Genomic DNA, 26,127 nt, shown 5'->3' on the forward strand with positions numbered 1-26,127 from the left:
TTAGCTAAGAAATGAAATCTCGTGGATCTGTCAAACTTCACCGGATACCCAGGCTCATGTCCCCGCCGCCAGCCTTGCATCATTTTCTTCTCAGGCCGACAACCGGTCTTCCATCGTCCGATATTCTTGTTCAACGCATGCAAGTCGAATGCTATGTGATACTTGAACCGTCGCGAAAACAATCTGGCTGCCTATATAGGCAGCAAGTACCACTAGTCCCTCTACAATACCGGGATTCCCAGCCACAGCCACATCATCTTTCATATGGAATCAAACATGTTCATTAGCGCGAGTGCTGCACAACTAAGGGGCAATCTGCAAGCGCGCGAGTGTTCCTTCGCTACCATCCAATCATCTCAGTGCCAGTACTCAAAGCCTTTCCCACCTGGGCCGCAACCCTAATCCTGGGGGCTGAAACCATGAGCCTCGCATCTACTACGGAATCCTTCGGCTGAATCCACCCAGCGGACTCAGCCACTGCATTTTTACTACTTTGACTACCACTATTGGATGCAAAAACATTGTTTGCCCTGGGTATGAGTAATAACCGCAATGAGCATACGTAACGGATGTATCACCATAGCTTTGGCCTGCCTACATATGCTCTGCCGGCAGTACTAACACGTTAGCTTTCTCTCTCGTTTCCAGCTTCATTGATGTCCAATGACATTCGTGAAAATCTGACAAGGGCTTTCTCCGAAGGATGCACAGTCAAGCTTGCGAAACAAGCCCGAGCACTGCCACATGTCTGCCAATGTGTTCCATGTGTCTGGAAGGAAGCACTCCTTCAATCCTTTGTCGTCGCTAAAATTAGGCTGACAGCATTACTTAAACTAGAAATACAAGAGCAGAGAATCTAGCAGAACCATAGAATCCAATTGCTGTTCTTCAATCAATTTTCACACATCCTCTACTACCATGGCCTTCGGCGAACTTTCACCATCCCCTTCATGTGTTGGGCGAAAGTCAGATCAATCATCAGCCGCAAAGACTCGAGGCAGGGTGTCCACGGCCCGTACCTCGAAGCGCCGCCTATCTACAGACCCAGAGAACGACCCACATATAGTGCCGGATCAATCACCCACTCGTCCATCTGCATCTGCCAAATTAAATCAGACCCCATCAACGGCAGCCTTGAAACGACCTCAAGATGCATCACCTGACACCTTTGACGCTGCCATACCACAGAAACGTGTTTGCGCTTCAAACAAAGAGACTGCAGATGCTTCTGGACAGCGAGTCGATAGTGAAGAAATCTATTTCCAACCCGGGACACCAGAGGCGGCAAGAACCACACACGACAACCTATGCAGTCGAATCAGGAAACAGATGAGCGAACATGATCGAAAAAAAGGCTTCATATACGTTTTCCAGGATAAAAACCATCCAGAGTCTGTCTTCAAAATCGGCGTCACCGAGCGCCCGTACAATGAACGATTGGAAGAACACAGCAAATGCTGCAAATTTGAACAAGACATCGCCCACGTGTCGGCCCAAGTGATTCAAAACAGCAAGCTCTTGGAATGGCTCATACATCGCGATTTGTGTTATGAGGTGAGGTATCGCTCCTGTCCCAACAAGACAAAGGGCCATACCGAGTGGTTTGCAGTCTCGAAAGAAATGGCGGTCCAGACTGTAAAGAAGTGGGAGCGTTTTATGCACGAGGAGAGGCCGTATGATTCGCAAGGCAATCTCAATGTCGTGTGGGAGTATGTGTTTGAGCAACGGTCCCCAGCGGCTCTTGGCGTAGACGAGATGTCTCATAAAGCTCGACACGAGCAATGGGTTGCTATCCTTGCGCCCCCAACGTACAGTGACTACTTCCATGCCTACCTAGCATACGCACGTTCTGAACTCAAAACCACCTACGACTGGGTGTACATGTTCTTCTGGCAATTGTCGACAATACTGTATAGCTTGCATACGCTTGCGTTGTGTAGGAATCGCCCGGCGTTTTATGCGCTTGTTTTTGTGCTTGGATGCGCTGTGTTGTCAAACTTTCGGCTTCAGTCCACTGAGAAGCAAAAGGTTGGCTCTCCCAGGAAAAAGGCACAATGAATTTAGGTCGTGGTTTTCTTTTCAAATGTACAGTAGTTATTTGGTTTATCACTTTACTCGGCAATTCAAGCTAGACATTTCATTTCACCATACACACGAGGCTCGTATGAGGATTGAGCAATCATTTTCCTAATCATACATTCTCTTTTCCTTCGTAACCTCTCTAGGCTCACAGAGTAATATTGTAATTGCGAGACAAGCTAACAGCCCGAAAGACGGCACAACAAGTGCTCGATACCTCAAAATGCAGATTTTCAAATGTACAATCAGGTATCAAGTATTGATGCCAGAACAAAAAGCAATAAGATCAAACATGAATTTAGACAAAAATCAGCTCTTAGAGCTTAGGCTTGGAGACAACCAACGAGTTATTGTTCTGGATCGCCTTGACAGCATCAGTGACAAGCTCGTCAACAATTTCCTTGGCGGTCTTCTTCTCGTTGACAACAGCAGCAACCTTGCCCATGAGGAAAGGTCGGGCATTGTCCATGGTCTCATCATCGATGTCGTCGCCCATCTTCTCAAGGTCGTGCTCGACAGGTATTATGCCCTTGCTGGTGAGCTCCTTGATTTCTTGTTGCCTGTTCTCTTCCCAGTTGTTGACGTATGGGTTGTTGCGGATACGGAGGGGTCGTCCGGTGAAGATGATCGTGCGGATGTTGTCGTCCCAACCAGCGGTGCGGACGGCTTCCTGGTGAACCTTTGGCGCACCAGCCTCCTCGCAGAGGATGAAGCGTGTTCCAACCCACACACCGGTTGCGCCAAAGGCGAGCATGGCAGCAAGTGATTGACCGCTGTAGATACCACCAGCAGCTACGACTTGGACCTGCTCGCCGGTCAAAGGCGACTTGTGGCCCTCAACCATCTTGACTGCGGCTGGAATGAAGACGGATGTGGGGACGTCACCAGTGTGACCTCCACCCTCGCCTCCCTGCGCGCAGATGATGTCAACACCGATATCCAGGCACTTTTGAATGTGCTTGGGGTGTCCGATCATGTTCATGTATAGAACGCCCGCCTTGTGCAGCTTGTCGACGACGGCCTTGGGTGGCACGCCAACGGCGGAGACGAAGAGTTTGGCGCCGGACTCGATGATGACATCGATGAGCTCGCCCAACTTGCCCTTTGTGTAGTCGTAGCTATCCCTCATCAGTTTATTGCGTCTCAAAGGTGGGTCTGGTGACTGGGACATACTTGGTCTTGCGGGCGTTGCCTCCCACCTGGGGAAGAAGCAGGTCAATACCGAAGGGTGCGTTTTTATCGTTTAGGTATCCCTTGAGCTCAGCGATCTGCTCACGGAGCATATCTGGTGTGTATCCGAGACCGCCGATGACACCAAGACCTCCGGCATTGGTAACGGCGGCAGCAAGCCTGGGTCCAGCAGCCACGTTCATTCCAGCAAGAATGACGGGATGCTGGATCTTCAGCAGGTCGGTGAGTTTAGTGCGGATTTGCTCTGTCTTGCGTTAGCTATGGGCGCATGTGAAATAGGACTGTGTCACTGGGGGGGGATAGCGACATACGTGGTGCGGCCATGGTTGCGGTGAAGTAAGGAAGTGTCTACAGTTGGAAGGAGGGCGAGACGAAACAAGATATTTTAGCAGAGGGCGACACAGGTGAAAGCGACGAGGAGTTGGTCGGGAACTTATGGGGTGATGAGAAGAGGAGTTGATTCCTTCCCAGCTCGTCTCTCACAAGACCGAGCCGTGAGCCGAGGCACAACGCAAGTGTCACGCGGAGAAGGCTAGCCACATCTGGAGCTAGCGCCGTCTGGGGAAAGGCCGGGACTAGCATCGCCCGCATGGTGTCGTCACGCTGATTTGTGATCGACTCCGTCTTGGTTAACCATGTTGTCTAGCACTCTGCGCATGCCGGCGCCTAAGATCATATCCCAAAGCTTCACTCAACGTATATCAGGGCCATGTCCAGCCTACAGCCGACATGTATCGGGTCGGGTTGTGGAAAATTTTCCACCATGGCAGAGTAAACGCCAGGCCCTCGTATATGCATGCTATGCGTCCAGCCGGGGCCTTTGTCATCAGTTTCGAGAGCCGCAGAAATTTGCTCGACGAAACATATCGAGTCTGCAAAATAACGAACATACTAAGAAGCGGCATGTCTTTATCGCTCTGGGGAGCAACATGGGGGATAGAACAGCCATGATTGAGCAGGCATGCAAAGAGATGGAATCGGGCAAAAAAATACGCATCATACGGACAAGCAGCTTATGGGAAAGCAAAGCCATGTACGTTCTAGATCAGGACAATTTCGTCAACGGTGCCTGCGAGGTATGCCCTCCATGTTTTTGTACTGTAACATTGTATTAAACCAGGTAGATAGAGACTTCACTTTCGCCTATCGAGCTGCTAGATGAACTGCAAGCTGTTGAGAATAGAATGGGCCGTGTCAAGGTCATTGACAAGGGCCCCCGGAACATTGACCTGGACATTTTATTATATGGAGAGACTGAATTCTCCAACGAAAGACTTCAGATTCCTCATGCCCTAATGTTCGAGAGGGAATTTGTCTTGCGGCCGTTGAGCGAGTAAAGCTATCTGTCACTTGTTCGGATGATCTCAGCTGACTGTTGCTAGGCTCATACCTAACCAAGTCAATTTCCCATATCAGGAATCCATTCAGCAGCATTTGGCGAAACTGCCAAAGTCCGAAGTGCCGCTGGTGCCAATGGTACCGCTCGCATCAGATTTCTCTCCAATCTCGTCCGCCGTAACTGAACAAAAAACACGCATAATGTCCATTCTCAACGTCACACCAGACTCTTTCTCGGACGGTGGTTTGAACTACAACAACGACCAAGAAACATTGGCCAAAAAAATCAAACACCAAATTGCAAGCGGAGCAGCCATCATCGACGTAGGCGGCCAATCCACCCGACCAGGCGCAGTCCAAGTCTCCGCAGAAGAAGAACTATCGCGAGTCCTTCCCGCCATAACCCTTATTCGCTCAATCCCAGAGGCAAAGGACATAGCCATCAGTATCGACACATACCGCGCACACGTCGCCGAAGAAGCCATCAAAGCCGGTGCCAACATGATCAACGACGTCAGCGCAGGCACAATGGACGCAGAAATGCTAGCTACAATGAGTAAACTGGGCTGTACCGTGTGTCTAATGCACATGCGCGGAACACCAGAAACCATGAACTCTCGCGAGATGACGAGCTACCCGGACGGCATTGTCGAAACCGTTGGTCGCGAATTGCTGCAACGCGTTCGGGCAGCCGAAGAAGCAGGTGTCAGGCGATGGCGCATGATTCTCGATCCAGGCGTTGGCTTCGCAAAGACGCAAGAACAGAATCTTGAATTGTTGCGCAAGCAGCATCAACTCAGCAAGTATCCTGGTTTGGAGGGCATACCTTGGCTAGTGGGAACAAGCCGAAAGGCTTTTATTGGACGTATCACGGGTGTCGAAAACGCTCGACAACGCGTGTGGGGCACGGCTGTAGCTGTCTCGGCAGCCATACAAGGAGGTGCTGAGATCCTCAGAGTACACGATGTGAAGGAGATGGCGCAAGTTGCTAAGATGGCGGATGCGTTGTGGAGAAGAGGAAATCCTTCTTCAGACTAGTCTGGTTTGTAAGATTGAACATGGACGTGAAATAGATAAAAGTGTAAATTTATTTGCAACACGAGTTACACCACATTGACTTTTCAGCCTCAAAACAAAAGTGAAGTAACAACAAACTGGATTGAAAACGTTCAATGCTATAAAACTACATATTCAAACATGGGCTATTTTGAACAAAATTAGACTATTCGTCAACTTGCCGTTCTTTTTTTTACAGCTTGCTCGCGCCACCCATCAGCTCGGCACCAGCACCGCTAATGGCCAACTTGCCAGTCTCCTTGACCTTGGTCTGGAACAAAACGGTGTTGCCAACCTTCCACATCTCGGTAATGAGGGTCTGGCCAGGCAACACAACACCGGCAAAGCGGACCTTGATGTTCTTGAAAGGTCCGTACGTTTGCAGAATGTGCTTACCAGAGACACCAAAGCTGCACAGGCCGTGCAGAATAGGTGTGGGGAAACCGCCCGCTTTGCTGAACACAGGGTCAATGTGGAGAGGGTTCAAGTCGCCAGAGAGACGGTAGATAGCAGCCTGTTCCTCGGTCGTGCGCTCTTCAACAACGGTATCAGGGGCACGCTTGGGAGGCTGGTGAACCTTGGTTGCGGCGCCACGATCAGTGCCCTTCTTGGGGCCACCGAAGTTACCGGAACCACGGATGAAGACAGTGCTCTCGTTGTAGAAAATCTCCTCTCCAGTCTTTGCGTCCTTGGTCACGCTGCCATATACAACCAGTCCAGCAGCACCCTTATCAACAACCTCAACTAGCTTGGGAATGGCAACGAGGTTGGCTTCTGTGGGAATGGGGAACTTGCGGATCTCGAGGTACTGCTCGCCGTGGAGAAGCATGCGGGGATCGAAGTTGGGAACGATCTCATCGAACGTGAAGGGAGCTTCTGCGTTGAATGGAGGAACGACACCAAATGTGGGGATGACCTGGAAGTTCTCGTCGCCCTCATACACGAATGGAAGATCGGTGCGCTTGGCACCAACGCCAAGGTCTGTCGTCACTGGTTAGATTTTGTAGTTGATAGCATTCAAACGCAAGAAACTTACTGTAAAGAATCACATCACGTTCAGTGTAGTTGAAAGGGGTACCCTGAGACTTGGCGGCCAAAGCCTTCTTCTGAGCCTCAAGGATCTCCTCGTTGCTCTTGGTAGACTTCTTCTCCTTCTTGCCCTTGGAGGTGTTCTCAATGTTTGCCATAATGGACTTGAGTCCACTAGCGTTGTCGAAGGGGTGGTCAGCACGGCCATCGTCAAAGTTGGTGATGCGCGACCATTGAGCGAGGACAGCCTCGGGAGTGAGCTTAACATCGACTGGGAAGCCATGGCCACCGCTGCGTTGCCATCTGGTAGCAGCGAACCAACCAGAGCCCATCTCGTACAAGCCACCGGTTGGCTCAGGAGCCTTGTCAGAGACGAGTAGAACGACCAGAGGAGCGTTGTAATCAGGCTTAAGGGCCTGGACAACTTCCTCTGGCATAATGGTTCGGGTCATCTGGGTTCCCGCGTTGGGGGCAACGGTGTTGACAAAGATGTTGTTCTTCTTGCCCTCTAGAGCGAGAGACTTGGAGAAACCAAGGATACCGCACTTGGCCGAGGCGTAGTTTGCCTGGCCAAAGTTGCCGTAAATACCACTAGTGGAGGTAGTGTTGAGGATGCGGCCGTACTTTTGCTTGAGCATGTAAGGCCAGGCAGCCTTGGTGCATGCATAGGTGCCGAACAGATGCACCTTGTGAATGATGTCCCACTGCTCGTCGGTCATGTTTGCGAAAGCCTTGTCCCGAAGGATACCTGCATTGTTGATGAGAATGTCAATACGACCGTACTTCTCAATAGCAGTCTTGATGACAGCCTCGCCGTCCTGGACATCGGCCTTGTTGCCGACAGCCTCTCCACCAAGCTTCTGGATCTCCTGAACAGTGGTGTCGGGGTTAACAAGATCATTGACCACAACCTTCGCGCCGCGCTTGGCAAGTTGGAGGCAGTAGATGCGGCCGAGACCAGCACCTCCACCAGTGACCAAAGCGACCTTGCCCTTGAAGTCAAGCGGCTCACCCTTGGGGTTGGGAGGAAGTTGATTGGCCTTCTCGAGCAGCTCAAGAGCATCTGCAGGACCTTGAGGGTGCTCAGGCTTGGAAAAATCGACAACGTCCTTCCACTTGGTAGCGAGAGCCTCGGGGGTGAGCGTTTCGTCAGCCTTGAGCAGAGCGCCGGTTGCCCGCTCCCAACGAAGCTTAGCAACGTGTCCAGCTCCAGCCTCAAAGATGGAACCTGTCTCGGTGGACGACTTGTGTGTAAGGACTGCGACAATGGGGACAACCCACTCGGGCTTCATCTTCTCGAGAACATCTGGAGGCATGACAGTCTCGGTCATTCGGCTGGCGGCAATCGGGGCGACGACATTGCAGAGAATGTTGTACTTCAGACCCTCTTTTGCGAGCGTCTCGGTGAAACCAACAAGGGCGAGTTTAGCAGCTGCGCGAGTTAGCACTTGATATTGGTCTTGGCTTGGATTCCAGCTTACCAGAGTAGTTTGTTTGTCCAAAGGATCCGAACAAACCAGCAGCCGATGCAGTGCTGATCAGTCGTCCGTACTTCTGTTTTCTGAAGTAGGGCCATGCGGCACGTGCGCACTTGTATGCTCCATAAACGTGGACTTTGTAGATGAGATCCCAGTCGGCCTGCTTCATGTTCTTGAAGCTGATATCGCGAAGAATGCCGGCATTGTTGATGAGGATGTCGATACGACCAAAGGCATCAATGGCCGTCTTGATAATCGCCTCTCCGTTCTCTACTGAGTCGTAGTTGGCAACAGCTTTGCCGCCTGCGCTACGGATTTGCTCGACGACCTTGTCGGCGGCCTATTGTGTTCGCGTCAGCCACATATACATTACACCTTCATATACTTGGAGCTATTTCTGGTGAAAGAAAAAACATACCGCTGAGCCCTGGCCCTCGCCCTTGAAGCTGCTGCCGAGGTCGTTGACCACGACATTGGCGCCGCGGCTGCCATAGAAGATGGCATACTCGCGACCCAATCCACCGCCAGCACCTGTTACAACGACCGTCTGGCCGTCGTATCGCAGCTCTTGTGCAGTCATGGTTTGTGTGTATATGGGGGTCTTGTGAAAGAGATGGCTTTTTGCTCGCGTCTGAAGCTGTGTCGCGACTGTGCAAAGCTCAGATAGATACAGCAAGCAAGGAAGGAAGGTGGCACAAGTCAAGCGGGAATCAGCAAAGATCCCGGGATATCAAATGGGAAAATGGGAAAGCGGAAGATGAGAGGAAAGGATGTCAGAAGTTATGGTGGCAGTCAATGTGAAGTCGTTCTTACGGCCATGTCTCATGAAAGCAGCCGAGCTGCTTGCGATGACGAGTTACCTCGGTCCCGACGGCAGTTGGTCATGTGTGGAGAATTGCGAACCGTGCGCCCTCGCACTTTCACATGTCCTTGCGCTGCACTGTCTGATGTTGTGCTGCTGCTGATGGACTCCGGGGTATCATATGACAGTCGCCAAAGCCACGTTCCATCTTGTCTGGGGTCTCCATACATGGTTCCTCTCAGCCATGCATAGCCCCGGATCTCGGAGCCCCTGGCCAGAACGGCACGTGACGACGCGTGAGTTGATTACATACTATCTGGTCACGTCAAATGCCGTTGGAAAAGTAGAATAGAAATGTGATATGGCCGATCGCAATACGCAGAAGCTGTATCTGTGTATTTCCAACGTAGCAAGTCCGAACCCTTTATCGTACCCGTGCCCAGATATATCTCCTTCAAAGTCGAACGCAAAAGATTGCCGAAGCCCAATGCCACTGGTACGGTCGGGATGTTGTTGAGAAGTTTCCACGCACAGGAAAAGTCTATCTGTGGGTGTACAGCATCGCAAAGGCTGTAACATATATACTCATGCCTCCCCTGGAATTTGTTGGGCAGGTAGAAAGCGTCGTCTGCTTAGCGCCAATCCCCATTCTGGACGAGAGTCACATTGTACAGCTGCTTTATCCATCCATCAAGACTTGGGGGACACAAACGCTAATCAATTGTGAAGCAGCATCAACTCTGAGCAGCTAAGTGCATGAAGTGATGCTCGAGCAGAAATCCTTTAGTCTGCTTCACATCCAAGTAGTGCCGAACAAGATACCGAGCTGTACATGCTCTTACCGACACCGCCTCTCACTCCTGGACCGCAAATTTTTATTCTATCGCCAATATAGCCCGGCCATCCTGTGGCATCCATCGCCCAACTCGGTGGAACCTGGCCTCCCTTTCAGAAGCCTCCTCTTAAGCATTGAGTGTTTTCAATGTACACACACTCTAGCGAAAACAGGACAAGGTGCCGTGGATGGTATCCATGTACCTGCAACGCCAGTGAAGCTTGTGAGGAGGAGTCGAGAGCGCGCTTATCATCGTCTCGGTCCGAGAATCGCCCATAGAGCACATTCACGATAGGGCTGTGTGCACGGCAGATGCAGGACGCAGAGCGCAAGGACCTGTTCAATGTACATAGGTGGCCTAGGAGGGCTTCCGCGTGGCTGGAGTGGAACCAGAATTGAGCACGGACAACACGGCTGGTTCGCAAGTCCGGTGAGTCGTTGAAAGCCTCTCTTGTTACCGTCTTTTGATCTGTAACCGTATTCGTATCCCTTTCTATTCGTTTGGTGTCTGCTGCACACATATCGTATCCCCAGAAAAATGTCTCGTGCTCTGTACTATAGCGTGCCCCTTTAGCGGGACAGAGGACTTATATGTGAACAATATTTCCCATTGCCCAATGTCATCAGATGCAGTCGGTTCGCTTCATGCGCATAAGGAAAGCTCCGTGACTAGCCAGCCATTTAGAACTGCCAGCTCTGCCTTACAGGGTCCGGAGGGAATGCGCCATAAACTTTCCAGTGGTATGTGCATAAGCCTGTCATCAGGCTAAAAAGGGCTGTCCCTCCAAAGGTCAGCTGAGTGCATGTCCGGAATTGATACAGGAAGGGATTTGCGCAGTATCGTGCGTGCCACCCTGGACAAAACATTCAAATGAGAATTGTGCTGACTGAAAGACTGTTGTAAGTAATTGCCGTTGGATTCTTAGTGGCATGGTAATGTGACGATGTTGGCTTGGGAGGCCTGTCCCGAGGCCATGTCAACGGTGTCATTGTCGACAAGACTGTCAGCGGGCGGGGCTATCCGCCCGCCTGATGCATGCACCACGTGCTAGTCATTGACCAAAGAACATGCGTTAGCGTGGGGGTTCTCTTTGTTTTCATACAAAGAATGGAGAGAAGGAGGTGTGATGGCTACCGGCCTCCAGCCTTGTCATGAGCCGATGCCATGATGATCTGACGTTACAGAGCCTCGCAAGCAGGGTGATCTCTGAAGGCCGTAGCGGCTCTGCCACCTTCCCAGGCCGTTTCTGCACACGAGCGCCAAACACCCGTCTGTCCGGCAATGCAGCTTGCCGAAGACAGGGATGGCTCCCAACGATGGTGTAATGTCATCATGCAACTGTTGATTAGGTCGAACTCAGGTCGATTCCTTGAAAGTGCAGCCTATGCTCTTGCAGGACTCAGCCTCATTTTTCATCATTCCATTGTCGGCATATTGTAGGGAATTACGTGTGGCAGAATAGGGGATGAGCCTGTGGGCCGAGTCCTCGTTCTCATTCCATGCTAGCCGTTAATGCTGCTACTCTGGCGGTCTTTGAGAGGTCTGTACTTCGCCAGAGCTTGGCGATCCTTGTCCTGTACGATGATGAACTAGCTTCTTGGGAGTAGGTACAGCGCCTAGGTCCTCGATGTCGGGGGGTGCTCAGGTTCCCGTGTCCGTAACCTACGGCTTATGGCCACCTGGTCAGCATCCCCCTAGTGACGTTGGCAGTCGCCACGATAGCGGGTAATTTTGCGCCTGTGCCGAGTCTGTTGCCAGCTCACAGCATTGTGCAGATCACAGAGGTGGAGTGTCCATCTGGTCGGTTCATCATCGACACAAGCATTAGGTTCCTTCTGTCGCTTACTTGCATCTTGTTCAGCATTGCCTTGTCACCTCAGTAGAGTGTACTGCAGTCGACTTCGGAGCACGCGAGCTGTTCGAGCCATAAATTTCGTCCAACGATCATACCAATGAGTGACGATACGGAAAGAGTAAGCGTCCACGACCGGATTTTCCAGAAGATATCGCTAGACGAGAAAATCTATTTCGCTCCGGTGGCCATCGATGACCGCGAGGAGAGCAGACTGACTGCTCAACATGACCTCATAACCAGACTCTTGGGGAACAGGTTGTTTTCCGACCGGATACCTGTAACAGAACCTCAGTCGATACTGGAATGCGGTTATGGGGGAGGTGACTGGGCCGTCCAGTTTGCGGATGAATTTGAGGACTGCGAGGTGTGTGCTCCAATATACTGACTGTGTTGGCAAAGATGGGTTGATTCTAGTAATGCCCATTCACCTGGCCGACAGGTATTGACTACCACAGGTTACCGCTATTGATATATTTCCCATGTGAGTGAATCGGACGTAGGGGAGGTTGGCCAGGACGAGTCTAAGCTAATTTTCCTTTCTCCAGGCCGGTTTCAGACCAACCCGAGAATTTAGAATTGATCGGTTACAATCTTAACGATCCACTCCGCGATCCCGACATTTTCAAAGCAAATCAATATGACTTGATCCACTCGCGATTTGTATCTCCTGGAATAAAAACGGGGAGATGGCCTAGGTACATCAGAGACATGAAGCTCCTGCTACGACCAGGAGGATGGGTTCAAGTCATGGAGTACCTCCCCATCATCCAGTCTCATAATGGACGTCTCACAGATGATTCTGCAGTCAGAAGGTGGTGGCAGTCGTACCAGGCTGCGATGACAAGGATGGATAGAGATCCAAGGGTAGGTCGTCGATTATCTCAGCTGCTTGTTGAGAGCAGGTATCGCGATGTAGCAGTCGATATCTTGCAGCTCCACATCGGTGGCTGGCCGGCAGGTAGGATCATCTCTCTTAATCTGCCGCAGTATCGTGGATGCCACCGACATGGGCGAGCCTGTCATGGTGCAAAAGCAGAGTTGTACCAGCATGAGGAGATGTTGACATTTTGAGCAGACCCAGCCAAGGCCAATATGGGAGAAGAGGCAATCGATGTAGGTCATGGCTCTTGATAACAGCAAGGAGGTCCAAGGTATTGACCATGCCCGTCTGGGAGCAGGTAATTGGCGATCTCCTCGAGTCAATTGGGCTCTGGCCGTTCACTGCAGAGCTTGGCTGGACGGCGGCACAGTTTGACCATCTCATGGAAGAGGTTCGCGAAGAGCTCGAAGATGCCGAGTTGAAACTATACATGGAAATGTGCGTCGTGGCGTAAGAGTGAGAGGCACAAAGCAGCTGACTGTATGCTAGATTTGTCGGACGAGGACGGAAGAGTACTGGTTAATGGTATGTAGGATTCTCGAGTAGCGGACTGGTCTGTTGCAAGATGCGTCTCGTGTCAGTAGTGATGTTGGAACCTGAGTCTTGTGTGGAGACGGAATCTTGTGGTCGCGACCGGATGACGTGCAGGGTTGTAGCATTCATTGTAGCTGTCGTCAAACTGGGTTGGGTTGTTTGCTCGTTGTAGTTTGTACGTGACAAGTCATTGTGCCCGTCTACATGTAAGCGTGAAACGAGCCGGCAAGGGTTGGAGCAACGCGTGCTGTTTTATGAAGCATCGATACATGAGAGGCGAGCCTGCTGCTGGCAAGCAACGGGGCCATGATAGCGGCGTTGTGGACAGATGATGGGCTGATGGGTGGTCTCGGGTTGCAGCAAAGACGCACAAGGAAAACGGCGAGGAAAGGCGAAAGACAAAGGGGCGAGAGGAGGAGAGGAGAGGAGAGGAGAGGAGGGATATGGTGAGTTGAGGACGAGGAAGGAAGGGTGAGCAGTAGAGGCAACAGCACTAGTAACTCTCCTCCTCCCACGGCTGCCACGACTAGCCCTACGACCACCACCTACGTCAAGCAAGCAAGCAAGACGCGTCTTCCCCTTGAAAGCATGGGCGCAATCGGCCACGCCTCTGTTCATCTTTGGGGTCCGGGGGCTGATTGGCATTGCTGGCATTTCACAAGCCTCTGGCCCCGACAGCTTGGTAGCGAAAAACCGTCCGATGGGGCCCTCTCCTGGTTGATCCTTCACGCTCTCGCTCTCGCTCTCACCCGCCCGGGTGCCATGGCTGCCGCTGAGTTTTATATACAGATACATTGGTTTCTCACTTGGAGGCGGCGCTGGCCCTGATGGCCTTGTTACACGCGTGGCCCTTTGGTGCCGACGACGTGCTCGCGCCTTGGAAGCAAGCAGTGTGGCGCCTATCGTCCATTACACCCCCATCGCCTATCGACGTTGAACTCTCTCCATGGCCGTGCGCACATGCACTGCATCGGGGAAGCGGGTGCGATAGACGAACCCTCGTCGAACAAAACCAAGACGGTTGCCGTGCCATGGATTCGGCCCGCCATGACCGGCCAGGCGCCATCTATTCTCGGCAGAGATGGTCCATGTATGTACGTATGTATATGTACATTTTGCGCGGGGTTGTCATGTACATACTTACACATACATGTACTCTGTCTGTACACCTGTTGCATACTGCCATGCACAGCCCCGCAGCACTCGACGCCCTCATCCTCGGCTGGCGGTAGCTTGACGACAGGCCTCGCTCCAAGCGTCATCTAGGACTGTTATGGTTATGTCTGTTAGAGCCGTGCTCTATCGTCGCCAATGCCGTTGACGACGTCATGCTAACTACCCACACGACCTGGACACCAAAGACGCACCGCCTCCATCTCACGCCGGCAATACACACTCGCCTTGAATTCTTCCGAGCGCCAGCCTCAATTCCTCGGGCCACCGCCATTGTTTGATCAACAAGCCCACGGAGAGCACACTATTTAGCCGGCTGCCACCTTAACTATCTCTACAAAGCGTATAGCGCCCTCGACCCGCCTTCTTCCTTCTGCCGAATCTGGTATCCACAGATTCAATCCCCCGCACTCCATCTTGCTTCTCCAATGTTGTCGATGAAGCCCGTGTATCGACAGGGAAAATTCCTCAGTGCTCCGCACATGCACATGGACGATGCCGTCTCCGGATGCCTGACGGTATAAGTACCCGTCAACATGCCCGTGGGGCCGTTATCAACTCGACAAATCTTCCGTCATCATGCTAACTGAGTGGCTCGTTCGCGCTCTCTTTGTAAACTTGGCTGTTGCCAGCAAAACTAAACCCGCACCCGCCAATCCAAGGTTCACCACGCTGGTTACCTTTGGCGACAGTTATACAGATGAAAATCGCTTAGGCTACTTCATCAATAACAATGGCTCCGCTCCGCCAGTGGGTTGGCAGCAGCCAGTGGTATGTTGGCCCGCCTACAGACATTGTCTTCCATCCTAAACATACAATGCAGGGCTTGAAGACAGCATCTGGAGGACGGTCCTGGGCTCGATTGGCCAGTGACTACTCTGGCGTGAAGCTCTACAACTATGCTGTCTCGGGGGCTGTATGCTCCAACCAAGTATCTCCAAGGCCCCTCGCCGCCATCAACGCGCCTTTCCCTGATGTTGCTGGCTATGAGGTGCCCGCTTTCATCGCCGACTCCAAATACGTGAATCCCAACGGCACCAAATTCTTCACTGGCAAAGCCTCGGACACTGCCTATGCCATCTGGATTGGGACCAATGACCTCGGTAATGGCGCCTTTTTGACCGATAAACAGCTGCCCGGCAAGACTGTCATTGACTACGTGGACTGCGTTTACGATCAGATTACCCGCCTTTACAATAACGGCGCCCGCTACGTTGTTCTCTTGAACCTGGCGCCTCTTGAATTGCTCCCACAATACCAACTTCCCGAAAAAGGTGGCTTGCAATCGACGCAGTTCTTCAACAATGCACCCGGAAAGAATCTGACTGCGCTCCACGGCCGCATGAAAAACACGGTTGCCGCGTTGAACGGACTGTTCAAGTACCGTACCCCCTACCAGTTCGATTACACGGAGTTGTGGGACGGCGCCACAGTAGTGAATTTTAACGTCAATGCCCTGATGCAGGAAATCTACTATCACCCAAGCAAGTACCTCAACGGCACTGCCCCGCCCAATGTAGAGGGTGTGGCGCATCTGTGCAACGACCAGGGAGGCAACTGCACCACAGCCAGCAGTCTCGACAGCTTCATGTGGTATGACCCGCTGCATCCAAGTGAGCAGACCAGCCGTGTCATAGCCAGAGAATTCGTTAATGTACTCGGCGGCGAGAGCAAGTATGCTACTTACTGGGGAGAATGATGAGTGTTGAGTTGGATAGCTGGTAAGCTGGGATTAATTTATGTAGAAGAATGAATATATGCATATGTCTACAACGCCATCCAACGAAGCGAAGGCTAATGCTAAGGTTATTGCCAAACGATGTATGCTGTACGCCAAAAACGATGCAATCTGCGTAAAAAGAACAGGAAATAGAAACAACCAACCCGCTCAACGGCAGAAGCTGAATCGTCAACCTCATCTATACCAATACAACACCCACGCTCAAATACTGCGACACCACCTCTCCAACCCCTTGTCCCCGCCCCTAATACCCTTGAGCACCTCACCCACCTCCTCAAGCGCAACATCGCACCTCACCATACCAAACGACCCCACCTGGCCCTGAACAACCGGCATGCACAAGCCCAGCTCCACAAGGCCCTCCCATTCGCGCCTTGCTACATCTTTACACCATACCTTGCTTGCACCACTACTGCTACTAAGTCCCCCAGCCGCCGATTGAATACGCGCTCGCGAAGCTAGGCTAACATATTCATCGTACGCCATGTTGAAATTGCACGTGTCCGAGTCGTGAATAATGTCTAGTCGGGCTGCAGCGATAAGCAGAGAGAGTGCGAGCGTTGATAGCGAGGGCACGAGACATAGCTTTGAGTCTGGGGCGCTGAGTAGATAGCCGGGCTGGAAGGGCGTGTCGGGGCTGAGTGTTGCAGTGGGGAGGAGGAAGGAGGTTAGGACTTGGGGTACGGATTTTGTGAGGTAGAAGCTGGGTGCCAGGTGCTGGGTGAGGAAGGAGGGGGTTGCGAAGAGTTTCTGTGAGGTTGGTATCAATCATGTGACATAGAAATGGTTGCAAAAGGAAGGACTTACGGAGATGTTAGCATTCCATTCGCTAACCATGTCTTGCTTTGCATCGCCTTTTTGTCCTTTACTCGGTGTGCTCTTGGCTCCACCTCCCAGAATTCCTCGCTCCTTGACGCTCAATTGTTCGGGCTCCAATGTTAGACAAGCTTTGCACATGGTCTGGAAAGCAGTAAAAGATGTCGCTAGCTTGAGATGCACGTATCGATGGCTGAATCGACTCTTGACGCGCTTCTCCAGTGTATTAGTTACATCGATGCGCGTTGTCAGCCCCAAAACGGCGATGGGAGCTTTTCGCGATTGTGCAATATCAAAGAGATTGTACAGCAATGTCTGACGAGGGTGATGGGCAAAGAGGTCAAACTCGTCCATGATGAAGATGACTGCTTTGGCTACTTGATCTGTATCTTCACCCGTCTGTTCCGACGGATGTGAAAGCAGAGCGAGCAGAGTGGCTAGCGTGTCGGCGTAGTTCTTACCAGGCCCACTGCCATCTTCTTCGATGTCCATCTCTTTGCCCAGCTGGCGCCAGATTTCTCGTAGCGCAATCTTGTCATCAGTGTGCACAAATCCGTTTAGTCGAACAACATGGTAATGTCCACCATTGTCTTTGGAAACTTCGGAGAGAACCTTGTTTACGAGTGCTGTCTTCCCACTACCCCGAGCGCCGATGATAAGCATAGAGTTGCCCTCGCCAGCAGTGATTGTGTGTTCGACAACTTGGTGTACCGATTTGTATTCTTCGTCCAAGCCAACTAGAGACGAGGGGCGCTTTCCTGTGATTCGCTCCATAACAATCGTCTTGATCAAATCCAATTCGTGACCTGGCGCGAGGTTACTGTATATGAGAGGCAGAGCAGAACTTTTCTTTTGCGCCGAAGTTGGCTTATTGAACGGACTGGGTTCGGTAGGGTCCAAAACACTACCCAAAGCACTGTTGCCATCCACGTCCAAATCGTCGTCATCATTGTGTGTATTGGCTTGCCCTTCAACATCTGACCATCGCTCTTCGCCAATGTTTGTGATGTGATCGGTGTGGCTCAGGCGCCGTGTTGTGCTCGCGGGTAGTCGTTTGTTTCTTGTCGGGGAGGCGTCTGCAAGGTCGTCCTCGCTCGCTGCTGTACTGGTCTCCTTGGTTGTAGGTTTGTGCCGCCTAGGGGCTGTTGCTGGAGCAGTGATTCCATCTGCGCCAGACGTTTTTGGTACCACCCTCTTTCGTATACTCGTTGCCGCCTTTCGAGCAGCAGGCGGCTTCGGAGGCGCGGTAGCCTTGCTGAAATCCTGCAGCTCGTCCTCTTCACCCTCTTCTTCTTCTTCTTCAGGAATTGGACTTGGTTCTTTCTTCTTTCTGGGGGCTTTTGCTCGAGGGGCTGCTGGCTTCCGCGCAGTCTTTGCGCTAGGTTTTGCAGCCACTGGGCGTGTTGCCAAAGGAATAACATTGATTGCATCTCCATTCGCAGCTTTCCGGGCTGCCACCTCTGCGTTGGTAGGTCGCCCCCTCCTACGTTTGGGTGCAGCGGCTGGCTGTGGTTCGTCTGCAACATGCGCAGCGCTTGCCACGTCTACCTGTGGCGCTTCCTGTGGTGGTTGACGGTTCGCTTTGGACGGTACTTCTATGTCGAATGCGCCTTCAAAATCGTCGTAAACGTCCACATTTTTCGCTGTCGCCGGCTTCGCAGCTGTGCCATTTGTTGCGCTCTTTAACGCCCTCCCCTTGGCTACCCTGACAGGTTTCTTGACGGGTTTTGGTGTTTTGTTATCTTCTAGATTGCTGATAGATGGCTTGGCCAGCTTGCCAGTGGGTTTCCTTGTCGATGGCTTCCTCAATGCGGCCGACTCGGTGGGCTTGGAGGCATCGAGTTTTCTCCGTTTCGCTGATCGTGGAGAATCGTCCATGGCGGTAAACTGTAGTTCTTGGAATGCGTGAAAGGCGTGTCGATGGGATATTCGTTACAAAGTGTGCGCCATAGCAGTTGCGGTGAATGAAGGGGATCCGCCTAGCAACCAGATGCCATAGTTGTTGCTGGTCCAGGCGCGTCCCTCTCCAAAGGCGCGTCGTCGCGCTGCCACCCCTGCATTGTGCCAAGACCCCACCTCCGCCTGTACAAGTGCATGCAGCACGCCCTACAGTTGACTTCCCCACTACTGCTATCGTAACGATTAGCTTCACCATAGCTTGCGAAAAGTCCCTAGATATTAAATAGCCATGACCCCTATCCCTCTCCTCCCACAATCATATACACAATGGCTTCAACCCAGAGTGCCCAGTCCGACCTAACATTATCCCCACATAATGTCGCTCAACCAACACTGGACGACATTGAACTATTTCAGCAGAATGATAACGACGCTCCCCACAACGAGGCAGCATTTTCTCTGCCACCTACCGATGGAGGCAAGGATGCCTGGCTCTGCCTGTTCGGCTGTTTCATGCTCGAGGCAATGATCTGGGGGTTTCCCTCTTGCTATGGTGTGTTCCAAGAATACTATGCAGCCAGTGATGAGTTTGCTGGGCAAAGAAACATTGCAGTCGTGGGCGCCTGCGCAATGGTATTTCTCACAACCCCCCAGATAGATTCAGGTCTAAATTATATCTCAGGGCATCATGTACATGGACATCACGTTGTGGTTCGCTGTGCTCAAGTACTTCCCCAGATTCCGCCGGTATGCCACCCCGGCCGGTCTAGTGGTCGTCTGTCTTGCACTTGGTCTTGGGTCCCTGTCGACGACTGTCACCCATCTCATTGTCACTCAGGGAATCCTGTACGCACTGGGTGGTGGTTTAGCATGGACTCCCATTCTCTTCAACATTGAAGAGTGGTGGGTTCGTCGTCGAGGGTTCGCCTACGGGGCAACTATGGCTGGTCTCGGATTGAGCGGTGCCATTCTTCCCCTGATCTTGGAATGGCTATTGCAGTCCTATGGCTTCCGAACAACGCTCAGGGTCTGTGCCCTCAGTTTTGTAGCCTTGAATTTCCCAATCATCCTCTTCTTCAAGCCGCGTCTCCCTCTATCCCAGACTTCGCAGTCCAGAAGCTTCGACTTGTCTTTCTGGACTTGCTCAAACTATCTCATCCTACAGTCTGGCAATGTCATCCAAAGCCTTGGTTTCTTCCTTCCTGGAATATACCTCCCCACTTTTGCTCGCTCCATTGGCGCAAGTACTGTCCAAGGCACTGTCACCATCATACTTGTCAACGCAGCAGCATTTGTTGGGTCTCTCTGCATGGGCTTGGCCACTGACAAGTACCACGTGACCAATTGTCTGCTGGTCTCTGCACTCGGCTCAGCTGTCGGCAGTTTCTTAATCTGGGGTTTCTCCACATCATTAGCACCCCTGTACATCTTTTGCGTCATCTATGGGGCGTTTGCTGGATGCCAGTCGAGTGCCTGGAGTGCCATTGTTGCCGACACACAAAAGAAAAGAAGGGGTGCAGACTCGGGCTTCGTATGGGCCTGTCTCTCCGCTGGCAAAGGCGTTGGCAACCTATGCAGTGGTCCGCTATCGGAAGCGTTGATGCATGCTGGCAATTGGAGTGCAGGCTTTGCTTATGGCAGCGGTTATGGCGCATTGATTGCTTTTACCGGCGTGACAGCACTCTTGAGCGGATGGGGGTATGCGGCCAGGCGAATTGGATGGATTTGAAATAATTGTATGTTGTTCAACATTGCGCATTGTGCATTATGGTGCCGAGGCTCGTGTGCGATTGGCAATGTTGTATCACACTCATTAAGAATTGCGCGAGGATGTAGAGTAGAAGACGAGAGAATCGTTCGATGCAGAATCCAAGATGGCGTTTGTCACAGAAGGTACATGGTGGTTAGGTGGTTGCGCCAATGAGCTTCGTTGCAGGTAGGTCTTGGCAAGGAATATACGCGTACGCATGAAACAGGCCCACCGACGTCCTTAATGCGCGATCGGGCTTCCCGCATCTTGTAAACAAGCATGTCACTTTTCTTAGCAACCCTAAGCACCAACCGGCAATCTATCTGTGGCCGGGGAAAGGCCCTACTGCCCTATGCATGCTGCGCAAGGGCCGTTGATGTTCCAAATCCCGCTTCATCTTTCGACTGACAGCCGCGTCTCATTGGCACACGACCTGAAACCCCGGGTGCGATCAGCGGTTGCATCAAACATACATTCTGTCCGAATCAGTTGGCAAGGCTGGGCTCCCAGCGAGTCCGCATGAGATACCCTAGTTGCTGAGCCGCGCCGACGCAGTGTTTAGATTGACCTCGTCAACATCCTACAGATGACAGCGGAGGTTTCATGACAAACGCCATGGGCTAGACGACAGGCATTGAACGGCTCGGTTTGTTTCCAGGACCTTTAGATGAATACAATGTCGATCGTTTCCGTGAGCACGTCATAGCTATCGAATATATATATCTTGGAAGTTGGCCTCATGGTTTGAAGGCCACCAACAAGTCAACAGTTGCCACTCACACACATTCTCTTTGAGAAGGTTCTCTTTACACCTTTCTCTCTTCCTTCTTTGTTATCCATTCTCTCGATATCCTAGCGATATTCGTACATTCACTTCGGCTGTGCCACTTTGTCCCTGTTACCCGTCAATTTCATCACTCAATCACTTTTCAACATTTCTACGCAGCTCGCCTAAACGACTACCGCAATCATGAGGTCTGCTGTCATTCTTGCCCTTTCGGGATCTTCCCTTGCTCGTAAAGTGCCCTTTCAATCAATTTCACCTTAAGCATTGACTAACATTGCTAAGTGCCCTTTGGCGGTGCCATGAACGCTATGTTTGGTGCCAAGGAGACTCGTGAGGCTCCTGCACCAGGGAACATGCCCAGCTTCCCAGGCGCTGGTTTTCCAGCTCCTACTGGAACTGGCGTGCCTGCTTTCCCTATGCCCACTGGAGGTTTCCCTGGTGGTTTCCCAGGAGGCCAGCCTGGAGGTCAACCCGGTGGTCAACCAGGCGGCGGCTTCCCTGGTTTCCCCGGAGGCCACAACGGTGGTCACAACGGTGGTCACAACGGCGGTCACAACGGTGGTCACAGCGGTGGTCACAACGGTGGTCACAACGGCGGAGGTTTCCCTGGCTTCCCTGGAGGTCAGAATGGAGGCCAGAATGGAGGCCAGAATGGAGGCCAGAACGGTGGGGGTTCCCCTGGCTCCCAAGGAGGCAATCCCCCAACCGTAAAGAGGCTCGCAATCAACTATGGCCTTGCTCCAGCCCTACACAAGAGGGGAGAGGCCGCTACTCCTGCTCTGCCAGAATTCCAGCTTCTTTCCAAGGATGGTAGTGCTCCAGCTGCTCCAGCTGCAAGCACACCGGCTACGGGTTCTCCTGCCGAAGGTGGCTCTCCATATGGCGGTGAGCCTGCTGAAGGTGCTCCAACTGAGGGTGCCCCCACTGAGGGCTCTCCTGACGCTGGTGCTCCCGGTGCCGGTACTCCCACTGAGGGCAACCCTGAATCTGGTGCCCCTGACTATGGTACTCCTACCGAAGGTGCTCCTGGAGCCGGTGCCTCAGGCGCCCCAGGTGCAGGCACTCCCCCATTCCCTCTCCCCACTGGCGCTCGTCCTCCCTTTCCCATGCCCACCGGCGGTCTTCCCTCCTTCCCCATGCCCACTGGCGGTTTCCCCAGCGGCCCAGGCGGACCAGGCGGTAACGCTCCCTACCCCGGCGGTCCTGGAGGCGAGGGTGAGGACGGCAAGCCTGGCGCCGGTGGATTTCTCGAGTGGCTCAGCGGTCTCTTCGGTAAGGGCAAGGGCGAGGGTGCTGGCCAAGGCCAGGGTGAGGGAAAAGGCGACGGCGAATCCAAGGGCGACTACTAAATGGCTTGGACTGAATGATTATCCATGGGCCTATCGAATTCATCTGACGGATGAGTGACAGATTGAGTGTCTAGATGACACGGGAACGTTTTGACATATATATTTCTCTTCTTGTATCACACCTTTTTGGCAACTTAAATACACGCTCCTTATTGAGATTGAAAGACGCTACTTGCACTGTGATTGGATTGAAGAAGAGTGATTTTTGATTTGTTATCTTGAATACCTGGTATGAAAATGATCATTGTTCCCTTGGAAAATACTTAGTATAACGTCACCTGATCATTGTACAGCTATCATTGCAGGGAACTACATAGGTTGCATGCTTAGCCTATCACGGCACCGCAAAACTAGTATGCATTGTGATATCTGTACCACCTGCACACCATATATATTTGTATATATCTACTACAAAAAATGGCAGTTAAAAGAGCGAAGTGAAAAAGTTGACCGCCGCCGTTGAGGGGAGCGAAGTCGGGTATCTCAGAAAGCTATTTCTCCGTCTTTTGTATCCTGCGCTATGCTTTTGAACTTTTTTTACAAGGTTCCTGCACCTTGATCTTTCGTGATGGTCGTCGGGTTGAAGAGACGCCTTCCAAATGCTTGTGTGTATATGTATATAGCCAACACGGCATTTATTTTAACAATGAAAAAGAAGAAGAAGAAGAAGAAAGAAAGAAACAGAGGCTAAGATGAGCTAGAAGAAACCTCCAGATTGCGCTTGTTGAAGCGCAAGAGAACTTTGCAAAACAAAAGGCGGCCATGTGTTGTTGAACACAGATATTTTGGCCAGAGAATTTCCCAGGAAACGCCGAGAATGATGATTAGTCTTGCTGGGTTGAGTGCAGTAAGATTATTAGACCTGATTTTTCCGTGTCGTGTTAACTAGACACAGCCAAGCTCTTCATGCCATTGGTAACCTCGATCGCTGCTGCTTTGGCGACATCTATGAGGCTTGGGCTCTCTTCCTTGTGGGTACCATTGGTTCCATTGACGCCGTTGGTCCCATTTGCAGTCTCACTGCCATTTACATTAGGAAGATCGGCAGATGGTGTGTGCAGCGGCTTGTCCATATCCTTAACCTCTAGGTCATTGAAGATTGGGAAGATGCCACGGGTAGCGTGGAAGTCATTGTGCACTAAAATACAAGTCAGTGAGGAGTTCAACCAATTCAAGCGGAGTTAGAACTTACCGATGTTAAGAAGGTACCAAGTGTCAATGACGTCCTGGATGACGTAACGCGATGGGCTAACACCTGCGTGGCAATTTGCCCACTGCTGGCCGAGTCGGTAGAACTCGTCCTTCCAGGCTAGAAAGCTGACTGTTTCGACAATTGTTGGTTGCACAATCTCTTTGCCTGGGAAGACACCCCATGTGACAGCGTTGGGTCCTTCGTTGGGGGCATTCGTCTTCAAGTCGCCATTCTTGTTCACAGCATAGTAGGTGAATTCTGGATCGCGGTCGAGACGGGTAATGATCTCGGCGATGTGCTCGGGTGAGACAAAGACCTCGAGGTAGGACTTTTGGTAGACATAACCATTGCGTGGACCCCAGCCAAAGACAGGATCAGACGATTTGACGCCGTTGACAGCAGGCTGAGAGTTGATGGTGAGGAAACCACGTCTGTTCAGGTCGATGAGATCGTCACGAATAGATGACGCCTCCGCGGTGATGGGTTGTTCACTCCATGGCAACGACTCTAGTTTGCCCTCCATATAGCGTACAAACAGATTGGAAAGATCCCGGATGGTCAATGGCGTGCCCCATAGCTTGATGTTTTGCTCGTTAGTGCCCTTGAGACCGATGCCATATGAATCCAACTCGCCGAAAGCAGGTGATCGCGAATCTCCCCAACGGCCGTTAGGAAACTCGTCCCAGTCTTGAGTGCGTGCAACATAAGACCGTTGTCGGTTGCGCCAGAATATGGGTCGTACATTCTCCTCGCGTCGGTTGAGGGCCAAGGAGGGTCGCCATGGCAGGGGCTTCTCGAGCGGGGATTCTACATCTGGCAAAAGTTCAAGCTCCTCGAGAACCATGCGTGTGGCTTGAGCAAGGTTCATTGTGTAGCTGGGGGTAAGTCAGTACAAGTAGTGTAGATATGGCCATATAGCAATAGTAAGACATACAAGTGCAAATGGGTAATGCCGGCGTCAATCAGCCTCCGGCACATGTCAGCCACTAATGTCTTGCCAACTTCACGGACTTCAACATCGTCGTTCTTGACAGGTTCCAGAGCCTTTGTCCAGTCATCGGGAATGTGGCATTTTGTCCATTGGGCTCTTCGTAGAAAGGCGGCGTGAGTATGGATGGGCATGATGCCGGGAATAATGGGAACGTCGATGCCCTTGGCACGGACTTTTCGTACCCACTCGAGGAAGAGGTCTGTGTCGTAGAACATTTGCGTTACAATAAAGGAGCCTCCAGCATCGACCTTTTCCTTCAAGTGGTCAATGAGCTCATCGACATCGTCGTTGTCATCGCTGCCTTCCGAGTATCCTGCAACGCCGATATCGAAGTGGTTTCCGTACTTTTCCTTGATGTAGACAACCAGGTCCTTTGCGTAACGGAATCCGCCAGCCGTTGCCTCCCACTTTTCTCGTTCACGGGGTGGATCACCTCTCAGGGCCAGAATATTTGTGCAGCCGGCCTGGTATGCTTCCCGAAGGGCCTCGTCGAGCTTGGACTTTTCCATGTCGGTGCAGGTAAGGTGCATGCAGGTCTCGAGACCGTAGACGGACTGTGCGACCTTGACCATTTCGCAGGTCAGTTTGGAGTGACGGCCGCCGGCGCCCCAGGTGAGGTCGATGAACTGTGGGCCGAAGCTGTGCATACGGTCCATGCGGTCATAGAGGTTTTGGACACCCTTGGAGGTCAAGTCAGCGCAGTTGCTTTTTGAGGATCCTGGGGACATGGAGTACCTGTGCGGTCTTTGGCGGAAAGAACTCGAAGGAGAAGGTCGGCTTCCCTTCGCGCTTCGCCTGAGCGAGTTTCTGTGAGATGTGCATGGTGGGCAAGGGTTAGAGGAAAGAAGGAAGGACGGAACGAAGGAAGAAAAAAAGAAGGAGAGAAGAGGAGCAGAGTGCGAGTCTATGTCGAGCAGAGGGACTCGGTGGGTATGCAACAGGAACAGGGTGCACCCCGCGATGGGTTCACTGCGGTGTGTACAAGGATGTATGCGTTCGGTCGGTGTCGAAACTCCGACGGAGCTTATCCAAGGTATCGTTTGCGGGCCCAGCGATCAGCGAGTGTCCGCGACATGTACGACAGCTGGTTGGAAGGGCAGGGTGTCAGGTGGTAGTCTGTGTCAATCCGTCTGTCGGTGGTTCAGGTCAGGACTACAACGTGTCAATGAGGCGGTGATGTGCAGTTTTCTCTAGCTCGCAGGTGATTGGAACAAGGTTAGCGCAAGGGCGTGTAGTGAGTCCGGAGGTGACATCGGAGCGCTGGCAAGCGAGGCCCATCTTCGGCCACATAATACATCGCCGTGTGCCATGCGGTGAAGAGCCCGCCATGGCCGGCGAGACAGCAGCGCCT

The 26,127-nt window shown here is 52.1% G+C and overlaps 10 protein-coding genes across 10 annotated transcripts; 6 read left to right on the top strand and 4 right to left on the bottom strand.

Annotated features, from left to right (window-relative positions):
* Positions 1-873: 873 nt before the first annotated feature.
* On the top strand, positions 874-2,058 carry PSV08DRAFT_378323 (uncharacterized protein; the record flags this gene model as incomplete). Its single annotated transcript, XM_014220567.2, has 1 exon — positions 874-2,058. The coding sequence occupies exon 1, from the start codon at positions 919-921 to the stop codon at positions 2,056-2,058; it is 1,140 nt and encodes a 379-aa protein (XP_014076042.2). The 5' UTR covers positions 874-918.
* An 82-nt stretch (positions 2,059-2,140) lies between these two features.
* On the bottom strand, positions 2,141-3,712 carry PSV08DRAFT_364179 (2-nitropropane dioxygenase). The gene is made up of 3 exons (XM_014220568.2): positions 3,582-3,712; positions 3,253-3,514; positions 2,141-3,197 (listed from the first exon to the last, which is right to left on the bottom strand). Exons 1-3 carry the CDS (start codon positions 3,592-3,594, stop codon positions 2,396-2,398), a joined length of 1,077 nt encoding a protein of 358 aa, XP_014076043.1. The 5' UTR covers positions 3,595-3,712; the 3' UTR covers positions 2,141-2,395.
* Positions 3,713-3,886: 174 nt separating this feature from the next.
* Positions 3,887-5,723, top strand: PSV08DRAFT_227510 (Dihydropteroate synthase-like protein). The gene is made up of 3 exons (XM_014220569.2): positions 3,887-4,346; positions 4,395-4,603; positions 4,653-5,723. Exons 1-3 carry the CDS (start codon positions 3,906-3,908, stop codon positions 5,644-5,646), a joined length of 1,644 nt encoding a protein of 547 aa, XP_014076044.2. The 5' UTR covers positions 3,887-3,905; the 3' UTR covers positions 5,647-5,723.
* Positions 5,724-5,748: 25 nt separating this feature from the next.
* PSV08DRAFT_227512 (uncharacterized protein) lies at positions 5,749-8,751 on the bottom strand (the record flags this gene model as incomplete). Its single annotated transcript, XM_014220570.2, has 4 exons — positions 5,749-6,645; positions 6,701-8,125; positions 8,175-8,511; positions 8,590-8,751. The coding sequence occupies 4 exons, from the start codon at positions 8,749-8,751 to the stop codon at positions 5,858-5,860; spliced, it is 2,712 nt and encodes a 903-aa protein (XP_014076045.1). The 3' UTR covers positions 5,749-5,857.
* A 3,010-nt stretch (positions 8,752-11,761) lies between these two features.
* Positions 11,762-13,247, top strand: PSV08DRAFT_364182 (S-adenosyl-L-methionine-dependent methyltransferase; the record flags this gene model as incomplete). Its single annotated transcript, XM_014220572.1, has 6 exons — positions 11,762-12,028; positions 12,120-12,145; positions 12,210-12,622; positions 12,740-12,777; positions 12,843-12,982; positions 13,034-13,247. The coding sequence occupies 6 exons, from the start codon at positions 11,762-11,764 to the stop codon at positions 13,065-13,067; spliced, it is 918 nt and encodes a 305-aa protein (XP_014076047.1). The 3' UTR covers positions 13,068-13,247.
* A 1,583-nt stretch (positions 13,248-14,830) lies between these two features.
* On the top strand, positions 14,831-15,971 carry PSV08DRAFT_227515 (carbohydrate esterase; the record flags this gene model as incomplete). Its single annotated transcript, XM_014220574.1, has 2 exons — positions 14,831-15,022; positions 15,075-15,971. The coding sequence occupies 2 exons, from the start codon at positions 14,831-14,833 to the stop codon at positions 15,948-15,950; spliced, it is 1,068 nt and encodes a 355-aa protein (XP_014076049.1). The 3' UTR covers positions 15,951-15,971.
* On the bottom strand, positions 15,959-18,686 carry PSV08DRAFT_227517 (origin recognition complex subunit 4 C-terminus-domain-containing protein; the record flags this gene model as incomplete). The annotated part of the gene is made up of 2 exons (XM_014220575.1): positions 15,959-16,742; positions 16,800-18,686. 2 exons carry the CDS (start codon positions 18,684-18,686, stop codon positions 16,194-16,196), a joined length of 2,436 nt encoding a protein of 811 aa, XP_014076050.1. The 3' UTR covers positions 15,959-16,193.
* A 248-nt stretch (positions 18,687-18,934) lies between these two features.
* On the top strand, positions 18,935-20,454 carry PSV08DRAFT_403675 (major facilitator superfamily domain-containing protein). The gene is made up of 2 exons (XM_014220576.2): positions 18,935-19,340; positions 19,390-20,454. Exons 1-2 carry the CDS (start codon positions 19,035-19,037, stop codon positions 20,434-20,436), a joined length of 1,353 nt encoding a protein of 450 aa, XP_014076051.1. The 5' UTR covers positions 18,935-19,034; the 3' UTR covers positions 20,437-20,454.
* Positions 20,455-21,210: 756 nt separating this feature from the next.
* On the top strand, positions 21,211-22,776 carry PSV08DRAFT_403676 (uncharacterized protein). The gene is made up of 2 exons (XM_014220577.2): positions 21,211-21,473; positions 21,527-22,776. Exons 1-2 carry the CDS (start codon positions 21,428-21,430, stop codon positions 22,591-22,593), a joined length of 1,113 nt encoding a protein of 370 aa, XP_014076052.2. The 5' UTR covers positions 21,211-21,427; the 3' UTR covers positions 22,594-22,776.
* A 489-nt stretch (positions 22,777-23,265) lies between these two features.
* PSV08DRAFT_8135 (methylenetetrahydrofolate reductase-domain-containing protein) lies at positions 23,266-25,952 on the bottom strand. The gene is made up of 4 exons (XM_014220578.2): positions 25,512-25,952; positions 24,720-25,456; positions 23,786-24,660; positions 23,266-23,731 (listed from the first exon to the last, which is right to left on the bottom strand). Exons 1-4 carry the CDS (start codon positions 25,596-25,598, stop codon positions 23,475-23,477), a joined length of 1,956 nt encoding a protein of 651 aa, XP_014076053.1. The 5' UTR covers positions 25,599-25,952; the 3' UTR covers positions 23,266-23,474.
* Positions 25,953-26,127: the final 175 nt, after the last annotated feature.

Source organism: Bipolaris maydis (genome assembly GCF_028858645.1).
Source record: "Bipolaris maydis strain C4 unplaced genomic scaffold PSV08scaffold_11, whole genome shotgun sequence".
NCBI classification, from domain to species: domain Eukaryota; kingdom Fungi; phylum Ascomycota; class Dothideomycetes; order Pleosporales; family Pleosporaceae; genus Bipolaris; species Bipolaris maydis.